Genomic DNA, 22,083 nt, shown 5'->3' on the forward strand with positions numbered 1-22,083 from the left:
CAGCCCACCAGGCTCCTTTGTCCATGGGATTTTCCAGGCAAGAGTACTGGAGTGGGGTGCCATTGCCTTCTCCGATAAGAAAGGCTACTACACATGAAAACATGTTCTACATTATTAGTTAGGAAAATACAATTTGAAATCAATGAAATACCATTTCCCACCCACTCTGAAGGCAATAATCAAAAAGAGAGACAATAACAAGTATTGGCAAGGATGTGGAGAAATTGGAAACTTTACACGTTACTGGCAGGAATGTAAAGTAGTGCAGCCACTTAGGAACAGTTTAGTTGTTTCTTTAGAAATTTAAACATAGAGTTACCATATGACTCAGCGATTCCACTCCCAGTCATCTGGTCAAAAAAGATGAAAACACAGGTTCCTGCAGACATGCCATTCATAGCTGCAGTATTCATAAAAGCCCCAAACTGGCAACAATCCAAGTGTCGATCACTTAGTGAGTAGTGTGTGTGGTATAACCATTCAATAGAATATTATTCAGCAATAAAAAGGGCAAACTATTGATACGTACTGCAACATGGATGATCCTCGAAAATATTTTACTAAAAGACGCTTACTCCTAGGAAGGAAAGTTATGACCAACCTTGATAGTATATTAAAAAGCAGAGACATTACTTTGCCAACCAAGGTCCGTCTAGTCAGGCAATGGTTTTTCCCATGGTCATGTATGGATGTGAGAGTTGGACTGTGAAGAAAGCTGATCGCCGAAGAATCAATGCTTTTGAACTGTGGTGTTGGAGAAGACTCTTGAGAGTCCCTTATACTGAAAGGAGATCCAACCAGTCCATTCTAAAGGAGATCAATCCTGGATGTTCATTGGAGGGACTGATGCTAAAGCTGAAACTGCAATACTTTGGCCACCTCATGCGACGAGTTGACTCACTGGAAAAGACTCTGATGCTGGGAAAGGTTGGGGGCGGGAGGAGAAGGGGACGACGGAGAATGAGATGGCTGGATGGCTGGATGGACATGAGTTTGAGTGTACTCTGGGAGTTGGTGATGGACAGGGAGGCCTGGCGTGCTGTGATTCATGGGGTCGCGGGGTGTCGGACACGACTGAGTGACTGAACTGAACTGAAGTGTGGTAAGCCAGACCAGACACAAACTTACATAACATTCCCAGGAAATACAAAGCTATGGCAGAAGGCAGTTTCCTAGGATGGGGGATGCAAACCTGCAAACTGCAAATGGGCACAAGAAAATGTGGCAGGGAGGTGATGGAAATACTCTAAAACTGGATTTTCAGCAACTCTATACATTTACTGAAAGTCTTTGGGTCACTAAATTAACACTAAAATGGGTTAATTTTATGCTATATAAATTAACATAAATATAATACTTTAAACATGAGTTTGAGCCAACTCTGGGAGATGGTGAAGGACAGGGAAGCCTGGCATGCTGCGGTCCACAGGGTCACAAAGAGTTGGACACAACTTAGAGACTGAACAAGAACAATGCTTTAAAAACTGTTATGCAGATTGTGTACCAAAATGAACACATTATATGACAGATACCTTAAGGAAACACAAACAAGCTAATGCAAAATACATAAGTATTAATATTTAAAATACAAAGTAGGTAAATGATCATAACCATGGATGGATGAGAATAAAGATGAAGAAACTCTGGAGCACTTAAGGTGCCACATTAGCAAATGGAGAATTTTTTTTTTTTTGTCTTTTTAACAAAATGTTCTTTAATCTTTTTTTGTTGTTGTTGTTATAGTAAAACAGATAAACACCTGAGACAGACTGTTCTGTGTTTGGTCTTTTAGCTTGGCATGTGGTGGTAGGGGGGAGATACTAATACCTGCTAGCTTTCCACTTCTTTACTTCTGCTTTGCTAGAGAGCTTTACAGACATTAGCTCATTAATCCTCAACAATCCACCAGGCAGCCAGGGAATAATATTACCTCCCCCACCTTGCTTATTCTGGTTCATTTAAAGGTATAATTGTTTTGAATTTATAATGAGGGCTTTATGTGAGGCAAGTTATAATCATATTTTTACATGTTATAAATCCCCGCAGATGTACGCACCAGAAAGAACGGATTACATTTTAACCACCGCTTTGGAGCTAGGTTATGTCTCCCCCACTCTCTTTGTGCTCTTATCCATTCTGAGCTTAGGCTGAAGTGTCATGTTACCTTAGCTCCCAAACACAAAACACTGGGCATGCTAAATGTTTCTGATGGGCCAAAATGGGAATTTCTCTTTTTGTGTTTTACCCTTCTGTTATCCAGACAGTCGGAATGAATGTCCAGGCACTGGCTTATCGAGCTGATTAATGGCGTCTTGCTTTGTTTGGGTTAGGAACTTACTTTCTCTCCATCACGACCCAGGTCAGGTCCCGTGTCACAGAACAAATGACTCCTAGAAAACAAACCCTGAAGAATGTCCTTGTCACCCAAGAATTCCACTGTAAGTGCTATCCCCTTGCCTAAGATGCCCTGTCCCACCTTACTTATGAAGTAATTGATCTTCCTTGGTCTTTTCAGAACTAGTATACTTTATAACCCCTCCCTGTTTCCTCCTTTATGTCTCATTAAGTACCCTCCTTGGAAGGAAAGTTATGACCAACCTAGATAGCATATTAAAAAGCAGAGACATTACTTTGCCAACCAAGGCTATGGTTTTTCCTGTGGTCATGTATGGATGTGAGAGTTGGACTGTGAAGAAAGATGATTGCCGAAGAATTGATGCTTTTGAACTGTGGTGTTGCAAGGAGATCCAACCAGTCCATTCTAAAAGAGATCAGTCCTGAGTGTTCATTGGAAGGACTGATGCTAAAGCTGAAGCTCCAATATTTTGGCCACCTCATGTGACGAGTTGACTCACTGGAAAAGACTCTGATGCTGGGAGGGATTGGGGGCAGGAGGAGAAGAGGACGACAGAGAATGAGATGGCTGGATGGCATCACCGACTCGATGGACATGAGTTTGAGTGAACTCCGGGAGTTGTTGATGGACAGGGAGGCGTGGCGTGCTGTGATTCATGGGGTCACAAAGAGTCGACATGACTGAGCCACTGACCTGAATTGAACTGAACTGAAGTACCCTTTCCCATATGTTAAAGCAATCCTTCTCTTGTGCTCCTTATGGGTATGGTGCAGACCTTTATTTTTGTCCTTAGCTTGAATTATAAAGTGGGACATCCCTGGGGGCTCAGATGGTAGAGAATCCTCCTGCAATGTGGGAGACCTGGGTTTGATCCCTGGGTTGGGAAGATCTCCTGGAGGAGAGCATGACAACTGATTCCATTATTCTTGCCTGGAAAATCCCCATGGACAGAGAAGCCTGGTGGGCTACAGTCCATGGGGTTGCAAAGAGTCGGACATGACCGTATTAAAAATATATTTGTCTATATGCTTGTCTCCTTCAGATTGTGAATTCACTGAAAAAGAGGTGACAGCACATGGAGATGGTGATGATGACATTGATGATGTTGAAGACGATTGTATTAGTCTGTTTGGGCTGCTGTTACAAACGCCACAGACTGGGTGGCTTAAAAAACAGAAATGTACTCCCCTGCAATTCAGAGGCTGGAAATCCAGGATGAAGATGTCAGCAGGGTTCATTTCACTTAGGGGCTTGTCTCCTTGGCTTGTAGGTGCTGTCTTCTCCCTGTGTCTTCACACATCTTGCCCTGTGTATTTCTGTGTCCTCATCACCTCTTCCTATGAGGATATTAGTCATATTGGATCAGGACCCACCCGTACGGCTTCACTGTTACCTTAATCACATGTTTAAAGGGACTATTTCCAAATACAGCCATATTCTGACCCACTGAGGGTTGAGACTCAACATACGAATTTGGCAGGGGACACAATTCAATCCGTAATAATGGTTACGAAGAGGATGATAACAGTTACAATTTATTGGATGCTGACTGTATTTGTTATTGACGTCCCACCTGTTGTCTCTGAAGGAAATGGCAACCCACTCCAGTGTTCTTGCCTGGAGAATCCCAAGGACGGGGGAGCCTGGTGGGCTTCCGTCTGTGGGGTCACACAGAGTCGGACACGACTGAAGTGACTCAGCAGCAGCAGCAGCAGCAGCCCTATAATTATGATATACTGTCATTCCTGGTTTATAGATAAAGGAGCCAAAACTTGCAGAGATTAAGTCACTTAGCCAGGGTCATAGAGCTAATGTGCAGTGAAAACAGGATTCAACCCCAAATTATTTTGCCTCCAGAATTACATTCAATCATGTTCTACTACCTGGTACATAAGAGGTGTGTAGTGCATTTCTGAAGAAAAAAATGTCCAGGTAAAAGAATGAAAAAATGCATAATATGGAGTTTCCCTGGGGGCTCGGTAGTAAAGAATCCACCTGCCAATTCAGGAGACATGGGTTCAAACCCTGGTCCAGAAAGATTCCACATGCTGTGGAGTAGCTCAGCCCATGTGCCACAACTATTGAGCCTATGCTCCAGAGCCTGGGAGCCACAACTACTGAAGCCCATGTGCCTAGAGCCTGTGCTCTACAAGAGAAGTTTGCCTGCTCAGTCGCTCAGTCATGTCTGGCTCTTTGTAACCCCATGGACTGTCGCTGGCCAGGCTCCTCTGTCCCTGGGATTCTCTATGTAGGAATACCAGAGTGAGTTGCCATTTCCTTCTCCAGGGGATCTTCCCAGCCCAGGGATTGAACCCAGGTCTCCTGCATTGCAGGCAGATTTTTTTTTACCACCTAAGCCACTAAATAAATTAAAAAAATTTTTAATTGATTCATATGGGCAAGTGACATTTCAATTGAGGTGTATCATAGACCATATCGTAGTTTCCAGAAAATTCACAGAAATTACACATAGATAATTTTCCCAAAGGTAACTTTATTCTTGTCTTCTAATGCCAGGTTTTTAAAGGGATTCAATCAAATTTAAATTGAGCACTTTTTTTTTGTTTAAAAAATAAAAACTGAAGTCATACAGTCAAAGAACTTCAGAGCTGGCAGAATTTTCACAAAATATCCAGTTCAAATTCTGTCTTTTCCAAATGAGAAAGTAAAGGCTCAGTGAGATTAGCTGACCTGATCCTGTGTTAAGTCACTCAGTCATGTCCAGCTCTTTTGCTATCCCATGGACTGCAGCCCACCAGGCTTCTCAGTCCATGGATTTTTCTAGGCAAGAATACTGAAGTGGGTTGCCATTTGCTACTCCAAGGGGATCTTCTTGACCCAGGGATCGAACTGGTGTCCCATGTGTCTCCTGCACTGGCAGGTAGATTCATTACCACTAGTGACAGCTGGGAAGCCCCGAGATTAGCTGAGTTACCATTATTTTATTAGACTGACAGCATATTATTAGCGATAGAGAATCTGCCGTGTCTCTTGCATTGCAGGAGAATTCTTTCTCACTGTGCCACCTAGGAGAAGCCCCTGCAATAAGAAGCCCGTGCACAACTAGAGAGTAGCCTCCACCAGCCACAACTTGAGAAAAATCTGCACAGAAACGAAAACCCAGCCACAGCCACAGCACGTTAGCGTTAAAGTGCGTTCGTGTTAGTTGCTCAGTCATGTCTGACTCAAGAGTCAGATACTACTGAGAGACTGAGCATGCGTGCACGCACATTATTAATTATGCACCATTGCCATTACTTATGATCACTGCACTCTACGGTGTGGGGTAATCAAATCAGGTTTTCCTTTTCTCAGGATCTCTCCAGAGTAGTTGGGGTGTCAGACCTGGGAGGAGGCAAAATAGAAGAGGTGAAATCAGCAAACTTTCAAAGCCACTTTCCAAATTCCTTTTGCCTAGTTGCTTTTTCTTCCACTGCAATTCATGCAAACTAGAGAAAGGGGGTTTTTGCATTCAAATACTGGCTGGGAGGCATATTCTTTAAGCATTGCTCATGAAAGGAGCAGCAAAGGCCTGCAAAGCTCCCAGATTAAGCATGAGTATCAACTGGTGCTACAGAACCATCTGGAGCTCAAGGCCACACTGCGTCTGGGCCTGGCAACAGAATCTTAGAAAACTTACAGATCATTAGAGAGGAACTCAGAGCCTATTGAGTCCAACTTATTCTGATGAGGAAATGAAGTTGTAGGAGGTGAGTGACTAACCCACGATGGATCAACCAATTAAGGAGAGTGTTGGAATCAATCAGCTTCTTCCAAGAATGAACTGGGCATAATGTTTCACTCACACTTAGCGTCTTCCTTACCACTGAATAGGATTTCCCAAAATGCAGTCTGCATGCTAGTCATGGTTATACAAGAAGTCTTTAGTTATTTTTTATTTTAAAATGGGCCAACATTGTTTTGTGTTTATATTAGCTATGTATTTTTTCAATTAATATCAGAAAAAATAGCCCATAGAAGCTACAAATTCACAAATAAATCAGATTTTGAAGATATTGACAATGTTACTAAAAAATATTCTATTTAGATTAAAAAACAGTAAGTTTACAAAGAAAATAAATCAGTAAGGAATACTACAGCTGGAAAGATGATATAGCAAAAATTGTGAGGCAGTGTGCAAGTCATGGGACACAGTGAACTAAGATAATTCTCTTTCTATCGATGTATTAACTAATGTGTGGAGAGGAGAGAGGATCCACTCATGAATAGGACAAAAATACTTTTGCTTACAGTTGAGAGATCCCTCAAAGAAAGGCAATGCCAAAGAATGCTCAAACTACCGCACAATTACACTCATCTCACACGCTAATAAAGTAATACTCAAAATTCTCCAAACCAGGCTTCAACAGTACGTGAACCGTGAACTTCCTGCTGTTCAAGCTGGTTTTAGAAAAGGCAGAGGAACCAGAGATCAAATTGCCAACATCCACTGGATCATCAAAAAAGCAAGAGAGTGCCAGAAAAACATCTATTTTTGCCTTATTGACTATGCCAAAGTCTTTGACTGTGTGGATCACAATGAACTGTGGAAAATTCTTCAAGAGATGGGAATACCAGACAACCTGACCTGCCTCTTGAGAAATCTGTACGCAGGTCAGGAAGCAACAGTTAGAACTGGACATGGAACAACAGGCTGGTTGCAAATAGGAAAAGGAGTATGTCAAGGCTGTATATTGTCACCCTGCTTATTTAACTTCTACGCAGAATACATCATGAGAAAAGCTGGGTTGGATGAAGCAAAAGTTGGAATGAGGATTGCTGGGAGAAATATCAATAACCTCAGATATGCAAATGACACCACACAGAAGAAAGTGTGGCAGAAAGGGAAGAAGAATTAAAGAGCCTCTTGATGAAAATGAAAGAGGAGAGTGGAAACGTTGGCTTAAAGCTCAAAATTCAGAAAACTACGACCATGGCATCTGGTCCTATCACTTCATGGCAAATAGAAGGGGAAACAGTGAAAACAGTGGCAGACTTAATTTTTGGCTCCAAAATCATTGCAGATAGTGACTGTAGCCATGAAATTAAAATTTCACTGTAGCTTGCTCCTTGGAATAAAAGTTATGACCAACCTAGACAGCATATTAAAAAGCAGAGACATTACTTTGTCAACAAAGGTCCGTCTAGTCAAGGCTTTAGTTTTTCCAGTAGTCATGTATAGATGTGAGAGTTGGACTATAAAGAAAGCTGAACCTCAAAGAACTGATGCTTTTGAACTGTGGTGTTGGAGAAGACTCTTGAGAGTCCCTTGGACTGCAAGGAGATCCAACCAGTCCATCCTAAAGGAAACCAGTCCTGAATATTCATTGGAAGGACTGATGCTGAGCTGAAACTCCAATACTTTGGCCACCTCATGCGACGAGTTGACTCACTGGAAAAGACTCTGATGCTAGGAGGGATTGGGGGTGGGAGGAGACGGGGACGACAGAGAATGAGATGGCTGGATGGCATCACCGACTCGATGGAAGTGAGTTTGAGTGAACTCCGGGAGTTGGTGATGGACAGGGAGGCGTGGCGTGCTGCGGTTCATGGGGTCGCAAAGAGTCGGACACGACTAAGCGACTGAACTGAACTGAACTGAATGTGAAGAACTGACTCATTTGAAAAGACCCTGGGGGAGTCGGGCCCCTGGCCGCCACCGCCACCTCGGCTGCTGCCGCCGCCATCGCCTTCATCCTTCGTCCCCCACCATGGCCGAGGAGCTCTCCGCGGCCACGTCCTACACCGAAGATGATTTCTACTGCCCGATCTGCCAGGAGGTGCTCAAAACACCCGTGCGGACTGCGGCCTGTCAGCACGTTTTCTGTAGAAAGTGTTTCCTGACTGCAATGAGAGAAAGCGGAATACATTGTCCCCTCTGTCGTGGAAATGTGACTAGAAGAGAGCGAGCATGTCCTGAACGGGCCTTAGACCTTGAAAATATCATGAGGAAATTTTCTGGTAGCTGCAGATGCTGTGCGAAACAGATTAAATTCTATCGCATGAGACATCATTACAAATCTTGTAAGAAGTATCAAGATGAATATGGTGTTTCTTCTATCATTCCAAACTTTCAGATCTCTCAAGATTCAGTAGGGAACAGTAACAGGAGTGAAACATCTGCATCTGATAACACAGAAACTTACCAAGAAAATACAAGTTCTTCTGGGCATCCTACCTTTAAGTGTCCCTTGTGTCAAGAATCAAATTTTACCAGACAGCGTTTACTGGATCATTGTAATAGTAATCACCTATTTCAGATAGTTCCTGTGACGTGTCCTATTTGTGTGTCTCTTCCTTGGGGAGATCCTAGCCAGGTTACTAGAAATTTTGTTAGTCATCTAAATCAAAGACATCAGTTTAATTATGGAGAATTTGTGAATCTTCAGCTAGATGAGGAAACCCAGTATCAAACTGCTGTTGAAGAATCTTTTCAAGTAAACATCTGAAGGCTGTAGACATGTCTGCATCTTTGTACCTGCAAGTGCCATCTTTAAGGAGAAAACTATATGAAGTCACCATTTCAATAACTTGATGTGTATATTAATAAAAGTAATTCAGTCTATTGTTTTAGTTTTGTAATTGAAAAATAAAGGTGGGCCATGTAAAAATTTAATTCTTTTGATAAGTTAAAAGATAAAGCTTAGGCCATTATCTTTATAAACATTAAAAGGATATTTTGTTAATGGTGAAAAGAGAATCCCTATTGTACTTTTTGCATTACATATTCTTGAATTTTTCCTTGCTTTTGAAATTTGGTGCAGTTCCTCCCATTGACATTATTGTACACAGGTAACACAGTACCAAATTCTGAATGATGTGATTAATATAAGCCTAACAAAACTGAGCCAGTTATTTGAGTTGCAGATGGAGACTTGAAGTGCTAAATGAAACAATCCAAAGGAAGCTTTTTTAAATACAGATTCTAGCTGAAGAATTCAACTATAAGAAAATTGTATTTATATAATGTTTAGTATTTTTGAAGACTAGTGAGATTTCTTTAATAATTTTAACTCTTTAAAAAGCAAAAGCTTGTTGTATAGATATTTCCTTTTTGCCATTAGAAGGAACTATCATGAGAAAAATTGATTTCTTTGGTGGGCAGTTGATAATGTCAAATCTTGTTTGTTTGGCTGACTAATTTGTAAGCCTATAGTACAGTAAGCTGAATTACAGCTCTTAGGCCTCAGAATTTTCAATAACAGAATTGCTGGTTAGCTATGATGAAACTTTTTTTAGAAACTTGCAGTTGGTGATATTACATTCTCTCTATATATTTAAATGAGAGGTTTGACTTCATCTCAATTTAGAAATTTGTTCAAAGCTAAAGATGTGTATGTATATATACATGCACTTTTGTATGTGTATATACACATGTAAGCATGCAGTTTGTCTGGTTATATGCAGAATTTCTATTAAGATTTTTAAAAGGGACAAGTAATATGGGGTGATGTGTTTATCTGAGTTAATTAAAATTTTGTATGTTACCAAATTTTTAAACTAACAGTCAAATGCTAAGTTGTCTACTTGGCTACTATGACACCTTAAAAATTGAGTTTACATACCTATACAATTATATGTTTATATGGTGCTCATTTGTTATCTGAAAGATAATGCGGGACTATAGTAGTGATATGGATCCTACCAGCTACTCTGTTTCACTACATTTTAGTCAAAATTGAGTTCATTCTTAGTATTAATTAAAGTCATAAAATAACTTGTACTAGAAGGCCCAAATCACAGAATAAAGCTAAAGAGTGGATTAGCTGACATTCCATACTAATATAATTGTTTATGCTGTCTTTAAAATACATAACTAAAAGAACATAAAGTCTCAGAAGTAGTTTGCTGCTAATATATACATATGTTGTATAAAAAGGTATATTTTGGTTTTGTTAAGACCCTTGTTGACTTTTCTACAGTGAATGTTTTTTTAACTTGATTTAATAAAAATGTTAATTTTGAAAAAAAAAAAAATGAAAAGACCCTGATGCTGGGAAAGATTGAAGGTGGAAGGAGAAGTGGATGACAGAGGATGAAATGGACACGAATTTGAGTGGACTCCGGGAGTTGGTGATGGACAAGGAGGCCTGGCGTGCTGTAGTCCATGGGGTCGCAAAGAGTCAGCCATGACTGATCGACTGAACTGAACTGAACTGAGAGATCCCTATCCTTACAAGCAAGTACTGAAGTGAAGTATTAGTTGCTCAGTCATGTCACTCTTAGAGACCCCATGGGCTGTATCCCACCAAACTCCTCTGTCCATGGGATTCTCCAGGCAAGAATACTGGAGTGTGTAGCCATTTCCTTCTCAAGGGGATCTTCTTGATCCAGGAATTAAACCTCTGTCCCCAGCATTGCAGGCAAATTCTTTACCATCTAAGCCGATGCAAGGAAGGAAGCCTACAAGCAAGTACTGCTGCTGCTGCTGCTGCTAAGTCACTTCAGTCGTGTCCGACTCTGTGTGACTCCATAAACGGCAGCCCACCAGGCTCCCCCGTCCCTGAGATTCTCCAGGCAAGAACACTGGAGTGGGTTGCCATTTCCTTCTCCAATGTGTGAAAGTGAAAAGTAAAAGTGAAATCGCTCAGTCATGTCTGACTCGTAGCGACCCCGTGGAGTGCAGTCTACCAGGCTCCTCTGTCCATGGGATTTTCTAGGCAAGAGTACTGGAGTGGCTTGTCATTGCCTTCTCCAACAAGCAAGTACTAGGATGGCTCATTTATGTTTGATGGGTCATGATGATTGCCATCAAACAGAGCTCCCCTGCTTTAGACAAATATAAATATGTTGTGAGAACAGCAGTTGTCTTGAACTTTTATTGATACACTCATATGGTTGGGGATGAAATAATGAACCAGAAGAGATCTCGATGCAAATGTTCTCATGGTAAGCTGTCACTTATCAGATCCCTGTCTTTCATCTGAAAATTGGCAGATTGGACAGCAACCAGTCTACACTTGTCCTCTATAGCTGCTGCTCTGACATGTTTACTGCGAACAAATACATTTTGTTTTTATAGGGTGAATAATATCCTGAAAGAGCAACTTAGGTTTCTCATCTCTCAATTTAAGCTGGTCCCAGATCTCCTTAACTTTGAAGTAATTCCTTTCTTTATTTAAAATGCCTCATTAAATCCTCAAAATTCACAAAGTTGAGTAATGAATTCAGGTAAGTCTTTCTGTGGAGTTTTTCTGTTATTCACAAAGTTTTCACCGCAGAGATCTGTATCTGGAACATTTGTAATCAACCAGCAGAGGCTTAACCCTCCTTCAGAGAAGGCTCAGTCATTAATTCTCAGCTGTGAAGTGTGTGGGCCTGAAACTCTGGACCCAGAATCTTCTTCGTAATGCAGTCCCTGGAGGCTCTTGGGTAAGCCATTAAACCTCCTCCTCCAGAAGAGAGATTTGTGCTAATGTTTTCCTGGAGACACTACTCAAAATAAAAAGATTCTAGTCCAGTCCTGGGGATGGATCTCACTGGCATGTGAATGGATGCAAGATTACAACAAATCATGGGGAAATCCCCAGGTTGGCTTTCAAAACTTCCCAGAAACATTATTTCCAAACCCTTTATAGAATGTTCCACTCTCCCATGTGTTAAATATGGCTTAAGACATTTTCCTGGTCTTTGAAACACATTCTCCTTCTTTCTCCTGAACCTCCCTTTAGTCAGAGGTCATGAGAATATAGTGGCTAAGAATTTATAAGTTTTCAAACTGAATACAAAGGCTTCCCTGGTGGCTCAGATGGTAAAGAGTCTGCCTGCAATACAAGAGACCTGAGTTTGATCCCTGAGTCAGGAAGATCCCCTGGAGAAGGGAATGGCTACCTACTCCAGTATTCTTGCCTGGAGAATTCCATGGACAGAGGACCTGGCAGGCTACAGTCCATGGGGTCGCAAGGAGTCGAACACAACTTTACGCTTTCAGGAATTTTACACAACACATTGGAAGACCCAGTTGCTTCAAGTCAACACTCAGAAGGGAAATTTCCACGTTCTCATAGCAGATCTTCAAGAGAAAACCACAACCTAAAGAATTTGGGTTGGAAATACAACCCTTGTTTGTGTGTGTGTTAGTCCCCCAGTCATGTCTGACTCTTTGTGACTCCATGGACTGTGGCCCACCATGCTGCTCTGTCCATGGGATTTCCCAGGCAGGAATACTGGAGTAAATTGCCATTTTCTTCCCCAGGGAATCTTCCAGATCCAGGGATTGAACCTGGGTTTCCTGCATTGCAGGCATATTCTTTACCATCTAAGCAACCAGGGAAGCCTGATATACAACCCTTGGGTATTCTCTTTAAGGACTGGAAGAAAATGGTGAGAAAATATACTTTGAAGGAGATGTTTAATCTACAAGAATATATCTTTTATTTTTGTATCATCACAGGTAAAATGTCTCCTACCAGATTTTGCTAGTTTCCTGACCAGTCTCCATCACCTGCCGAGTGGGCAATGAACCAGGTAAGCCTGTCCCCAGACTCAGCTAGCTGTTTATACCTGGTTAGGACCCAGATCTCAGGGATGGCCCAATGGTAGCCCGTGACATAGCCTGGCTCAACGGCTAAGTCAGTCAAATTCTTCTCTAAGGATTTAGTTAAAGATGTCCAGAAGGAAGTTTAGTTATGGTTGTTGAACCGAGAAGATCACACATATTTGGAGACTGCAATGGCCATCTGGGGCCATGTGTAGACAAATAATCAGAAATAGCCAGCTGGCAAGGAAGAAGATAAAGGAGGTGATATATAGAGCAAGACTTTGCTGTGAGAACAAGAATTGAACATGTGAAAAAAGCATATCACAGAGCTGCCTTGATACCTGCCTTTCCTGAGGCGTGGTTTTTTGGTTCTTCCAAGACTCCTATGCATACGTGTCCTTTCAATAAATCCCATTATTTCTGGAACAACTTGAATGAGTCTTTTTTTCTGATAATGACAAAACCATGGTGGAATCACTGAGTGAATTAGCCTTGATGGACACTAACCTGGGTGACTGCCAGAGCTCTTTTCAAGGGCAGGTTGGTTAGTGACTCTAGGTCAGTGTTGACTTGGACACCAGCCCAGGGAATAGAAACCATCCATGTTCAGCCCTCACACCAAGACTCTTGCCTCTGCCATTTTTATTTAAAGGATCTCAGTTCAGTTCAGTTCAGTCACTCAGCTGTGTTCGACTCCTTGTGACCCCATGGACTGCGGCACGCCAGGCTTCCTTGTCCATCACCAACTCCCAAATCCTACTCAAACTCATGTCCATCGCATTGGTGATGCCATCCAACCATCTCATCCTCTGTCATCCCCTTCTCCCACCTTCAATCTTTTCTAGCATCAGGGTCTTTTCCAGTGAGTTGGTTCTTCATATCAGGTGGCCAATATACTGGAGTTTCAGCTTCAGCATCAGTCCTTCCAATGATTATTCAGGACTGATTTCTTTTAGGATGGGTGGACTGGTTGGATCTCCTTGCAGTCCAAGGGACTCTCAAGATTTTTCTCCAACACCACAGTTCAAAAGCACCAATTCTTCGGTGCTCAGCCGAAGGAGCTCCACATCCTTAAATCTCTCATATAGAATCACAAACTCTCAACATGGGAAAGAAATGAAGGCATCATATCCAACCACTCTCTCCATGGTTGAATCATCCCTGTAAATCCCTGGACTGTGATTTTCAAGTCCATACTTGAATACTTCCAGAGACAGGAAATTATAATCAAATCATTTCCATAGCTACCATTGATTGTGCACCTACTATGTGTATGTGTCTTCACAAATGCTATCTCATGTTATACTCTAAAACCTACTGGGATTATTTTCAAATGAAGGAACTGGGGCTCAGAGGGGTCAGATTGTTTCCTACAGCCATAGCCATGGATCTAGTTTATGGCTGTGTCAGTTAGGCTATTTTGTTCACAATAGGAAAATATTTCTGTTAACTTAAAAATAGAATTTACTGGGGAGACAGAGGAAGCTCAAGACATTGAGAGGATGTTGAAGAACAGGACCAGAGAGGATAATAACTCTATTCTTCAAGGGCAAACTACATTGTAAGGAATTTAGATTGGAGGTATAATCCTTGGAGATTCTCTTTAAAGACTGGATGAAAATGGTGTGGAAATTGAGCTTGTAGGGGATGTTTAATATATGATAATGCATCTTGTATTTGGCATCATCATTGGTCAGGGCACTATTCAGGGTAGAGTCCATACCAGTCATTTTACCATCTTCATGTGACTCTATTCAAGATAGAGCATCCTGAGAAAATGGGCCAACTTGGGTCACACGTTCAACTCCTGGGGGAGGAGTGGATAGAACAACTTTAAGGATTATCCCACCAAGACAGTTTGCAATGGGGAAATGTTATTTCCCCAAAGAAAATCAGGCCATTGCTTTCTGAGTAAAGAGGAAAGGACTCTGGAAAGCAAAAACGGCAAATGCTTACTTCAGTGAAGGGACTGGCATTTCAACTGTCCTTCCACTGCTTTCAAGTTAAAGGGATAACAAACGCATCTTTATAAGGATCAAAATCTGTTTCTTTCCAAATTCCTCTTATTGGTCCTGGTTTTCTAACTTGGAACCACACAGCATCAGTGTATTTTGATAGCCCTCTGATTATTTGAAAGCAATTAGCATACTCTCCCTCCCCAGTCCCTAGTTCTATTCACTCCTAGCTATAAGTGTTTCTGGTTCCTTAAACTTTTCTTCACATGACATGGCTTGAGTGTCTTTTCCACCCTGCTTGTTCTTCTTTTTTTTTTTTTTTTCATATTTATTTATTTGGTTTTGCTGGGTCTTAATTGCAGCATGTGAGATCTAGTTCCCTGATCAGGGATCGAACCCAGGCCCCCTGCAATGGGAGCCCAGAATCTTAGCCACTGGACTACCAGGGAAGTCCTCTGGTTGTTCTTTTTAAAACCTGCTTCAGATTGTTTCTTTTCCAACTTAAAGCACAGTGATCAGAGGAGCCCAAGGTGACACTTCTGATATGCTTTGTTCAAAGCAGAGTAGAACGGAGCATCTTGGAATCAGAAAACCTTAAAGACTAAGTGGAAATTTGCTTCCACTTCCTGCCTGAAGCAGGCTCTAGCACCCGATGGGTCTAGTTCTGCACCTTAGCATTGCCATTTGTCAGCTTCATGGATGTTTTGTGAACAGGCTTCTCCACTGTTGCCTGTAATCATAACATGTACTTACAGGTAAATGGCCTGGGAAAATCCCATGAATCCCATGAACAGAAGAGCCTGGTAGGCCACGGTCCATGAGGTCACAAACAGTCAGACATGACTAAAATAATTGAGCACACACACACACACATGTGGCCACTGTAATTAATAGAGGAGAGAACACATGTGGAAAGTGTGACATGGTTTCTGGCCCGTAGTAGGCCCTCAGTACAGTTATCACCGTTGTCATGTGTCACTGTTATTACTCTACCCCAAGTAAGTGGCCATTCAGTCTTTCCACGGCTACTGAAGGAGGGTCACTGCCAGAGAAGTCGTATCTGTCCTTTAGAGTTTGCTCAAAGGCACACGAGTGGCCTGGTCAAAGAGCACAGAGTTTGGGATTTGTGTACACCATCAGAAGGAAATAGTGTCACTTGGGAAATAAGAGTGACCTTGCAGGTAAGTGTAGTGCTGCAGGGGAAGGAGACTGCTTTGAGGGACTTTCCTTTGAGTAGGTAAAGTGCAAGCTAATTTTGCTTTTGTTTTTCAGGATCTGAAGGAAGCAGTCACTGTGTCTGAATTTGTGAAGATCAGTGCAGTTATCAAGGGGTGAAAACCAACACACAAATATTTGTCATTGATAAGCTACTTAGTAATCGGAGTGGCTTCTCACACCCGTGGTAAGCTCTGCTCATGGGGCTTTTGAACTTGAATTTGCTGCTCCCACGCTAATTAGGCAAATGAGACAATGCAGGCCTGGAATATACATAAGCATATGGCTTAGAATATGGCCATTGTCCTTTGCAGCACCAAGACTCTTCTACTGAGAGTGTCTCAGCCTGGCTGGGGCATGGCAGAGGTGAAGGTCACAGACTTTGGCATGGTACTCAATGGCATCAGAGACAATGACAGACTTCAAAGTATGTGCACCATGAAGAGGCTGTCTGATAGATAAGAGAACTGGTACTGGAGTCAGAAATAACACAGATCTTCCTTGACTTGTGATGGGCTGCTGCTGCTAAGTCACTTCAGTCGTGTCCGACTCTGTGCGACCCCATAGACGGCAGCCGACCAGGCTCCGCCGTCCCTGGGATTCTCCAGGCAAGAACACTGGAGTGGGTTGCCATTTCCTTCTCCATTGTGTGAAAGTGAAAAGTGAAAAGTGAAAGTGAAGTCGCTCAGTCGTGTCTGACCCCCAGCGACCCCATGGACTGCAGCCTACCAGGTTCCTCCATCCATGGGATTTTCTAGGCAAGAATACTGGAGTGGCTTGCCATTGCCTTCTCCGTATGATGGGTTACATCCCAATAAATCCATTGTAAGTTGAAAATCACATAGGTCGAAAATGCATTTAACACACTAACCCACAGGACATCACAGGTCATCCTCGCCTCCCTTAAAATAATCTCAGAACACTTACATGAGTCTACAGTTGAGCAAAATCATCTAACATGAAGTCTATTTCATAATAAAGTATTGAATATCTTATATAATTCATTTACTATTGTACTAAAAATGAGAAACAATGATTGTCTGGGGACAGGATGGTTGTCAGTTTATTGGCCGTTGACCCTCATGGATTGCATGTCTGACCAGGAACCGAGTTTCAAGGTCACTCCCTGACCTCACCAGGGAGGATCACAGCACACACCACAAGCCCAAGGAAAGATCAAATTCAAAATTCAAAGTGTGGTTTCTACTGAGTAAGTATTGCATTTGCACCATCATAAAGTAAAAAAATCAAACACTGAACCATCATAAATCAGGGACAATCTGTAATCAGACTGTTTAGTCCAATTTGTCCATGAAGGACCAACCCTAAGAGTTCATCTTGGTCTAGTGAACTCCTGGCACTGTGCCTGTCTCCAAGTGGGAGTTCAGAACTGGGAATGAATGAGTGAAGTACCTGGGTTCAGATCCTAGCATGACCCGAGGCAAGTTCTGGAACCTCTCTGTGCCTTCATCTCCCTGACTATAAAAAGGAGAGTGTGATACTTGCTTTCTCAGGATGGTTGTGGAGATGAAATGAGAAAATGTAGCCAGTCGAGTGCAGCACAGAGCATATAGTAAGAGCTCAATAACTGTAAGCTGTTGTTGTTCTGACTTTTCATTATTATTATTATAACTGACCTTTGATTAAATCTGATAAAAGATCTGTACACAATAACCTTCACATTTAAATAAATACCCAAAGAGTTAAACTGCCATATTAGCAGCTGTCTTACCACCACCAATAGTCAACAATGAGACACCAAAGCTTTTGTTTGCTTGTTTGTTCCTGGCAATTGAATTTTAAGATCTCCAGCTTCCCTGTAATTAACTCTTTGAACTGGCAAGGTGCTTGCAGGGTAATCACCAGCTGCCCAAGTCTTGCCTGTCTCTCTCGCCACACTCCCAGGGCCTCAGTGATGGCACCCTGGGCTCTGCCGACACACAGAGTAATGGGAGACACCTTTCTTTCATTTGGAGGGACTCGAATAATTTCTGCACTGAAGAGAGACAAGGGGAAAGAGATTTTATTTTTTTTAGAAAACTAACTTGGTCAAAGCAAAGCAAAACAAAAGTGTGAAAGTGTTAGTCACCCAGAAAGTGTTAGTCGCTCAGTTGTGTCCGACTCTTTGTGACCCACAGACTGTAACCTGCCAGGCTCCTCTGTCCATGGAATTCTCCAGGCAAGAAGACTGGAGTGGATTGTTATTCCCTTCTCCAGAGGATCTTCCCAACCCATGGATCGAACCCAGGTCTCCTGGATTGCAGGCAGATTCTCTGCTGTCTGAAACAATACAGAAAAACCTTGGGAATTCCCTAGCAATCCAATGATTAGGATTCCACACTTCCACTGCTAGAGGCCTATGTTTGATCCCTAGTTGGGGAACTAAGATTCCACAAACCATATGGCACAGCCAAGAAGAAACAACAACAACAAACCTAACTTGGTAAAATTTTAAAACCTGAAAATTTTCAAAGAGTTTTGAGTTTGTTTGAGCAACACTCCCTCTAGCATCACAATTTTCAGGTCCCAATCTCCGTGGGCTTGGTTTCCCTCCTTCTCATCAATGATGAATATGATACAGGAAGTTGAAGTGATCTACCCCAAATCCCTTTGAGTCAAAAAGAAATCACTTTATGTATGTGGGTCTGTGCCCAGATAGATGCTCCATTATACTGTATATTATGTATATGATATTATTCTAATATCCTATTATTTTAAACACCAGATTACCTTCCTTAATTATACGTATTGAAACTTTTAACTTTCAAAAGATATACAGACTGCGTACAATTTATGGAGGAAAAAAAACCCCGGAACTTTGCTCTCCTGGGTATCTTCCGTAGCCGTGTAAAGAAAACCAGCAAACATTTCTGGACTGCCTTAAGCCAGACACCACCCTTCTAGGAGCCCATCTTTTGCTCCCAATAATATTATGATCTCTTTCAAAAGAAAAGGTCGGGACAGGGGGCGTGACTCTTCATTCTGCTATCTTTGGTATTTTGTACCAGTCTGGGGTTTCTCAAGTCTGGAAACAAGAAGCACATATTCGTTTTAGACATTTAAAAAAAAAAAGGAGAAGAAGTTCTGAATGCCTTTGCAGTTTCTTCCTTGAGCTGTCTAGAGGGAACTATTTATTTTGCTTCTTTACCTTGCAAATAGCTAACGGCTTCCAGCCAGGGCTCAACCCAACCCTTTTGTGCCCTGCAGTCATTGCTGCGTCTTTAGAAGAAAAGCGATCCGTTGGAATGCTGTGCGTGCACATGCCTGTCGGACTCAGCGGGCCCCACCTGCTGAGCAGGTAAACCAGATCCTCCGACTGGCCTCTGCAGCCGCATTCCAGCCAGGCAAGCTCCTACTCTCTAATTGTTACCTGTCAAACAGGTCAACCAGGCACTTGGGTCTGGTCCAAACATGCGCATGTTCCCACGAAACCCTAACCCTGCCAACCTTTGACCTTTCCGTCGTTCCCAAGTTCCCCTGATGATTTCAACCAGGGCTGATGTAAATGTGAATGGTGACTTTTTAACGGGCACACAGGTTCTTTTTTTCTCCCTCACTGTGGATGGTAAAACCGATCACACACAGTTTGGGGTTTCTGGACTAGCACACTGGGGTCACTCAAGATGACCCTGGAAGGCATAAAGTCAGGGTAGCTAGGGCTTCTGAAATGAAATCCAGGAGTCCTAAATCACTCATGGAAATCGCAAGCTGTCCACCCTGACTGAATGGACAGTTCCCTTGAGTGGATAGAATCGGAGGTGACTCACAGTTGGCAGATCCCCTTACTCTCCTCTCTGGCACTGACCGGGGCGGTTGGGCTCAGCCTCAAATCTACTTATCAGTAAGACCATGAGCAAGTCAAGTGACCTATGTGGGCCTCACCATCGCCCACCCTTCCCCCACTCCCCATCTAAGAGAAGTAAGGGGAACTACACAGACTGTAAGGCCGATTCCAGCACCGTTTCCGTTTTCTTTCCTTTCACTGCTGCCACTCAGAGTAGGGGGACCATGTGACAGGAATGCTGACGCTTCTTCACCCTTGGTATCTAGGGCTGGGTGGGGCGCTTGAGCACTGCTGAAAGGACCCTGGTTGAGCTGAGGACCCTTTTTGATTAGCTGCCCAGGTCTAAAGACTTCCCTCAGGTGTGGAAAAACCCAGGGCTTCTCCTCTGGGGACATCTGGATAGAATACAGAATATCCATCTTAACCTCAGGTCCCCTTCTGTATCTCATCCAGTGAGTTCAATCATTTTTATTGGGAGATGTGATTATTTTCTGTGTCTGGGTAGCATAGACTATTCTTTTTATTCTACTGATGAGGAATACAGAGTCCAAGCTACAGGCTCACTGAATCCAACCACTGTATTTTACAGATCAGGAGCCCCCAGGGAACGGGTGTGAGTTGCCATATATATCCTGCAAGGAGTCAGGCTCTTTGCTTAAGCGACCATGGGAATTGGGGAACACTGTGGGCTCCCCAAATCGTTGCCAGAGCACTGACATCAGAAGATGCTCTCAAAGGCTGCTCCAGCGAAGGAATTTCAAAACTCCAGGCCAAGAACCCGAGCTCTGGAGCAGGTTTCTGAGATGGGCAGTGCTGTCAGGCCAGTTTGCTGGGGGAGGGGTTTCTCCTCCTGGGCTGGACAGGTTATTCTACAAAGAGCTCAGGATCACCACTTGGAGAGCAGGAACTGGCACTTCCTGCTATTTCATCCAGCTCAGACTTGTCCACCAGAGCCAAACCGTTGGGGCTGGCCTCCAGGAGAGAAACTTCCTCAGGGCTGTGGGACGATGGAGTCAGGCAGTCTGCAGGCCTGCTGAGCATCCTTCTCATGGGCTATTCACTTTAGGGAGAGCAAAGTGTAGAGTGCCTGGGCTCGCAGAGGAGAAACTCAACCAGCAGCCTGCCTGGCTGGCTTGTTCTCTGGGATGCCATTAACTCACAAGGGCTGGCCTATGCTGTGGGGGGCCATGACCCCCTAACCAAGGGACTGGATGTCCTGGAGGGGTCTTCAGAGGGCAAACTGGATAAACAGGCACTTCCTCTCATGAAGCCCTCTGGGAACATGGAGATCACAGTGTGGTTACTTTAAAACAGATATCAAACAGTATTTACACAACATACCTGATTAGCCTTATTTTCTCATTATCAAACACAAAATCTTTGATAAACAATAAATTGTTTATAGCTATCAGCATCTATTCAACACAAACACCCTAATTTTCATGCTCTTCCCCTGGTTCACTCCACCACGCATTGGCTGTGGAGTAAGTTACATTGGCTTTCCGAACCTCAACTTTCTTATCTGCAAAATGGGAAAACTTGTCTTATTTTCCTCAAGGCACCATTTGTAGAATAAATAAAGTTCCTGGCCTGCTGTGAGGCCTCGCACAACAGCATACATTTAACATCAACTGTTTTGGTTGCTATTGTTGATTTTTAAAAAAGCTTATTAAAATAGTGACTCACATGACCCAGTTTCAGAATGGTATTCTGATGATTAAAAGTAACTTCAAAATAACTCCGGGTTCTTTATTCATTTTCTCCAACACTGTGGGGGAAATGGTTCTGGTTCTTCACACAGCATAGCTGTTGCCTAATCTCTGTTTTGTTGTTGCTTAGTCACTAAGTCATGTCTGACTCTTTGCGACCCCATGGACTGTAGCCTTCCAAGTTCCTCAGTCCATGGGATTTGCCACGCAAGAATACTGGAGTGGGTTGCCATTTTCTTCTCCAGGGGATCTTCCCAACCCAGGGATTGATCCTATGTCTTCATTGCAGGCAGATTCTTTACCACTGAGCCACCGGGAAAGCCCTCTCTGTTCAAGTACTACATTAAATTCTAGGCTCCTTCCCCTGCCATTCCTCATACTTCTAACTGACTCCATTTGCCATTTGTTGGTTAAAGATTCAGGGGCTTAAAATAGATTTTAGCATCAAAGAATCCACAGCAAGATTAGAACAGGTCGGGGGCTTCTCAGGTGGTCCAGTGTTTAAGAATCCACCTTGCAGTGCAGGTGACGTGGTTCTATCCATTGTTTGGGAAGATTTCACATGCCACGGAGCAACCAGGTCC

At 42.8% G+C, this 22,083-nt stretch overlaps 1 protein-coding gene across 1 annotated transcript; it reads left to right on the forward strand.

Moving 5' to 3' along the window:
* The first annotated feature begins 7,975 nt into the window (after positions 1 to 7,975).
* LOC129549697 (E3 ubiquitin-protein ligase RNF138) lies at positions 7,976 to 10,317 on the forward strand. Its single transcript, XM_088844700.1, has one exon. It carries the CDS (start codon positions 8,068 to 8,070, stop codon positions 8,803 to 8,805), a length of 738 nt encoding a protein of 245 aa, XP_088700826.1. The 5' UTR covers positions 7,976 to 8,067; the 3' UTR covers positions 8,806 to 10,317.
* The last annotated feature ends 11,766 nt before the right edge of the window (positions 10,318 to 22,083 follow it).

The sequence above is a fragment of the Moschus berezovskii genome, chromosome 16, assembly GCF_049115385.1.
Source record: "Moschus berezovskii isolate FMDL1 chromosome 16, NW_MosBer_1.0, whole genome shotgun sequence".
In the NCBI taxonomy this organism is placed as follows: Eukaryota; Metazoa; Chordata; class Mammalia; order Artiodactyla; family Moschidae; genus Moschus; species Moschus berezovskii.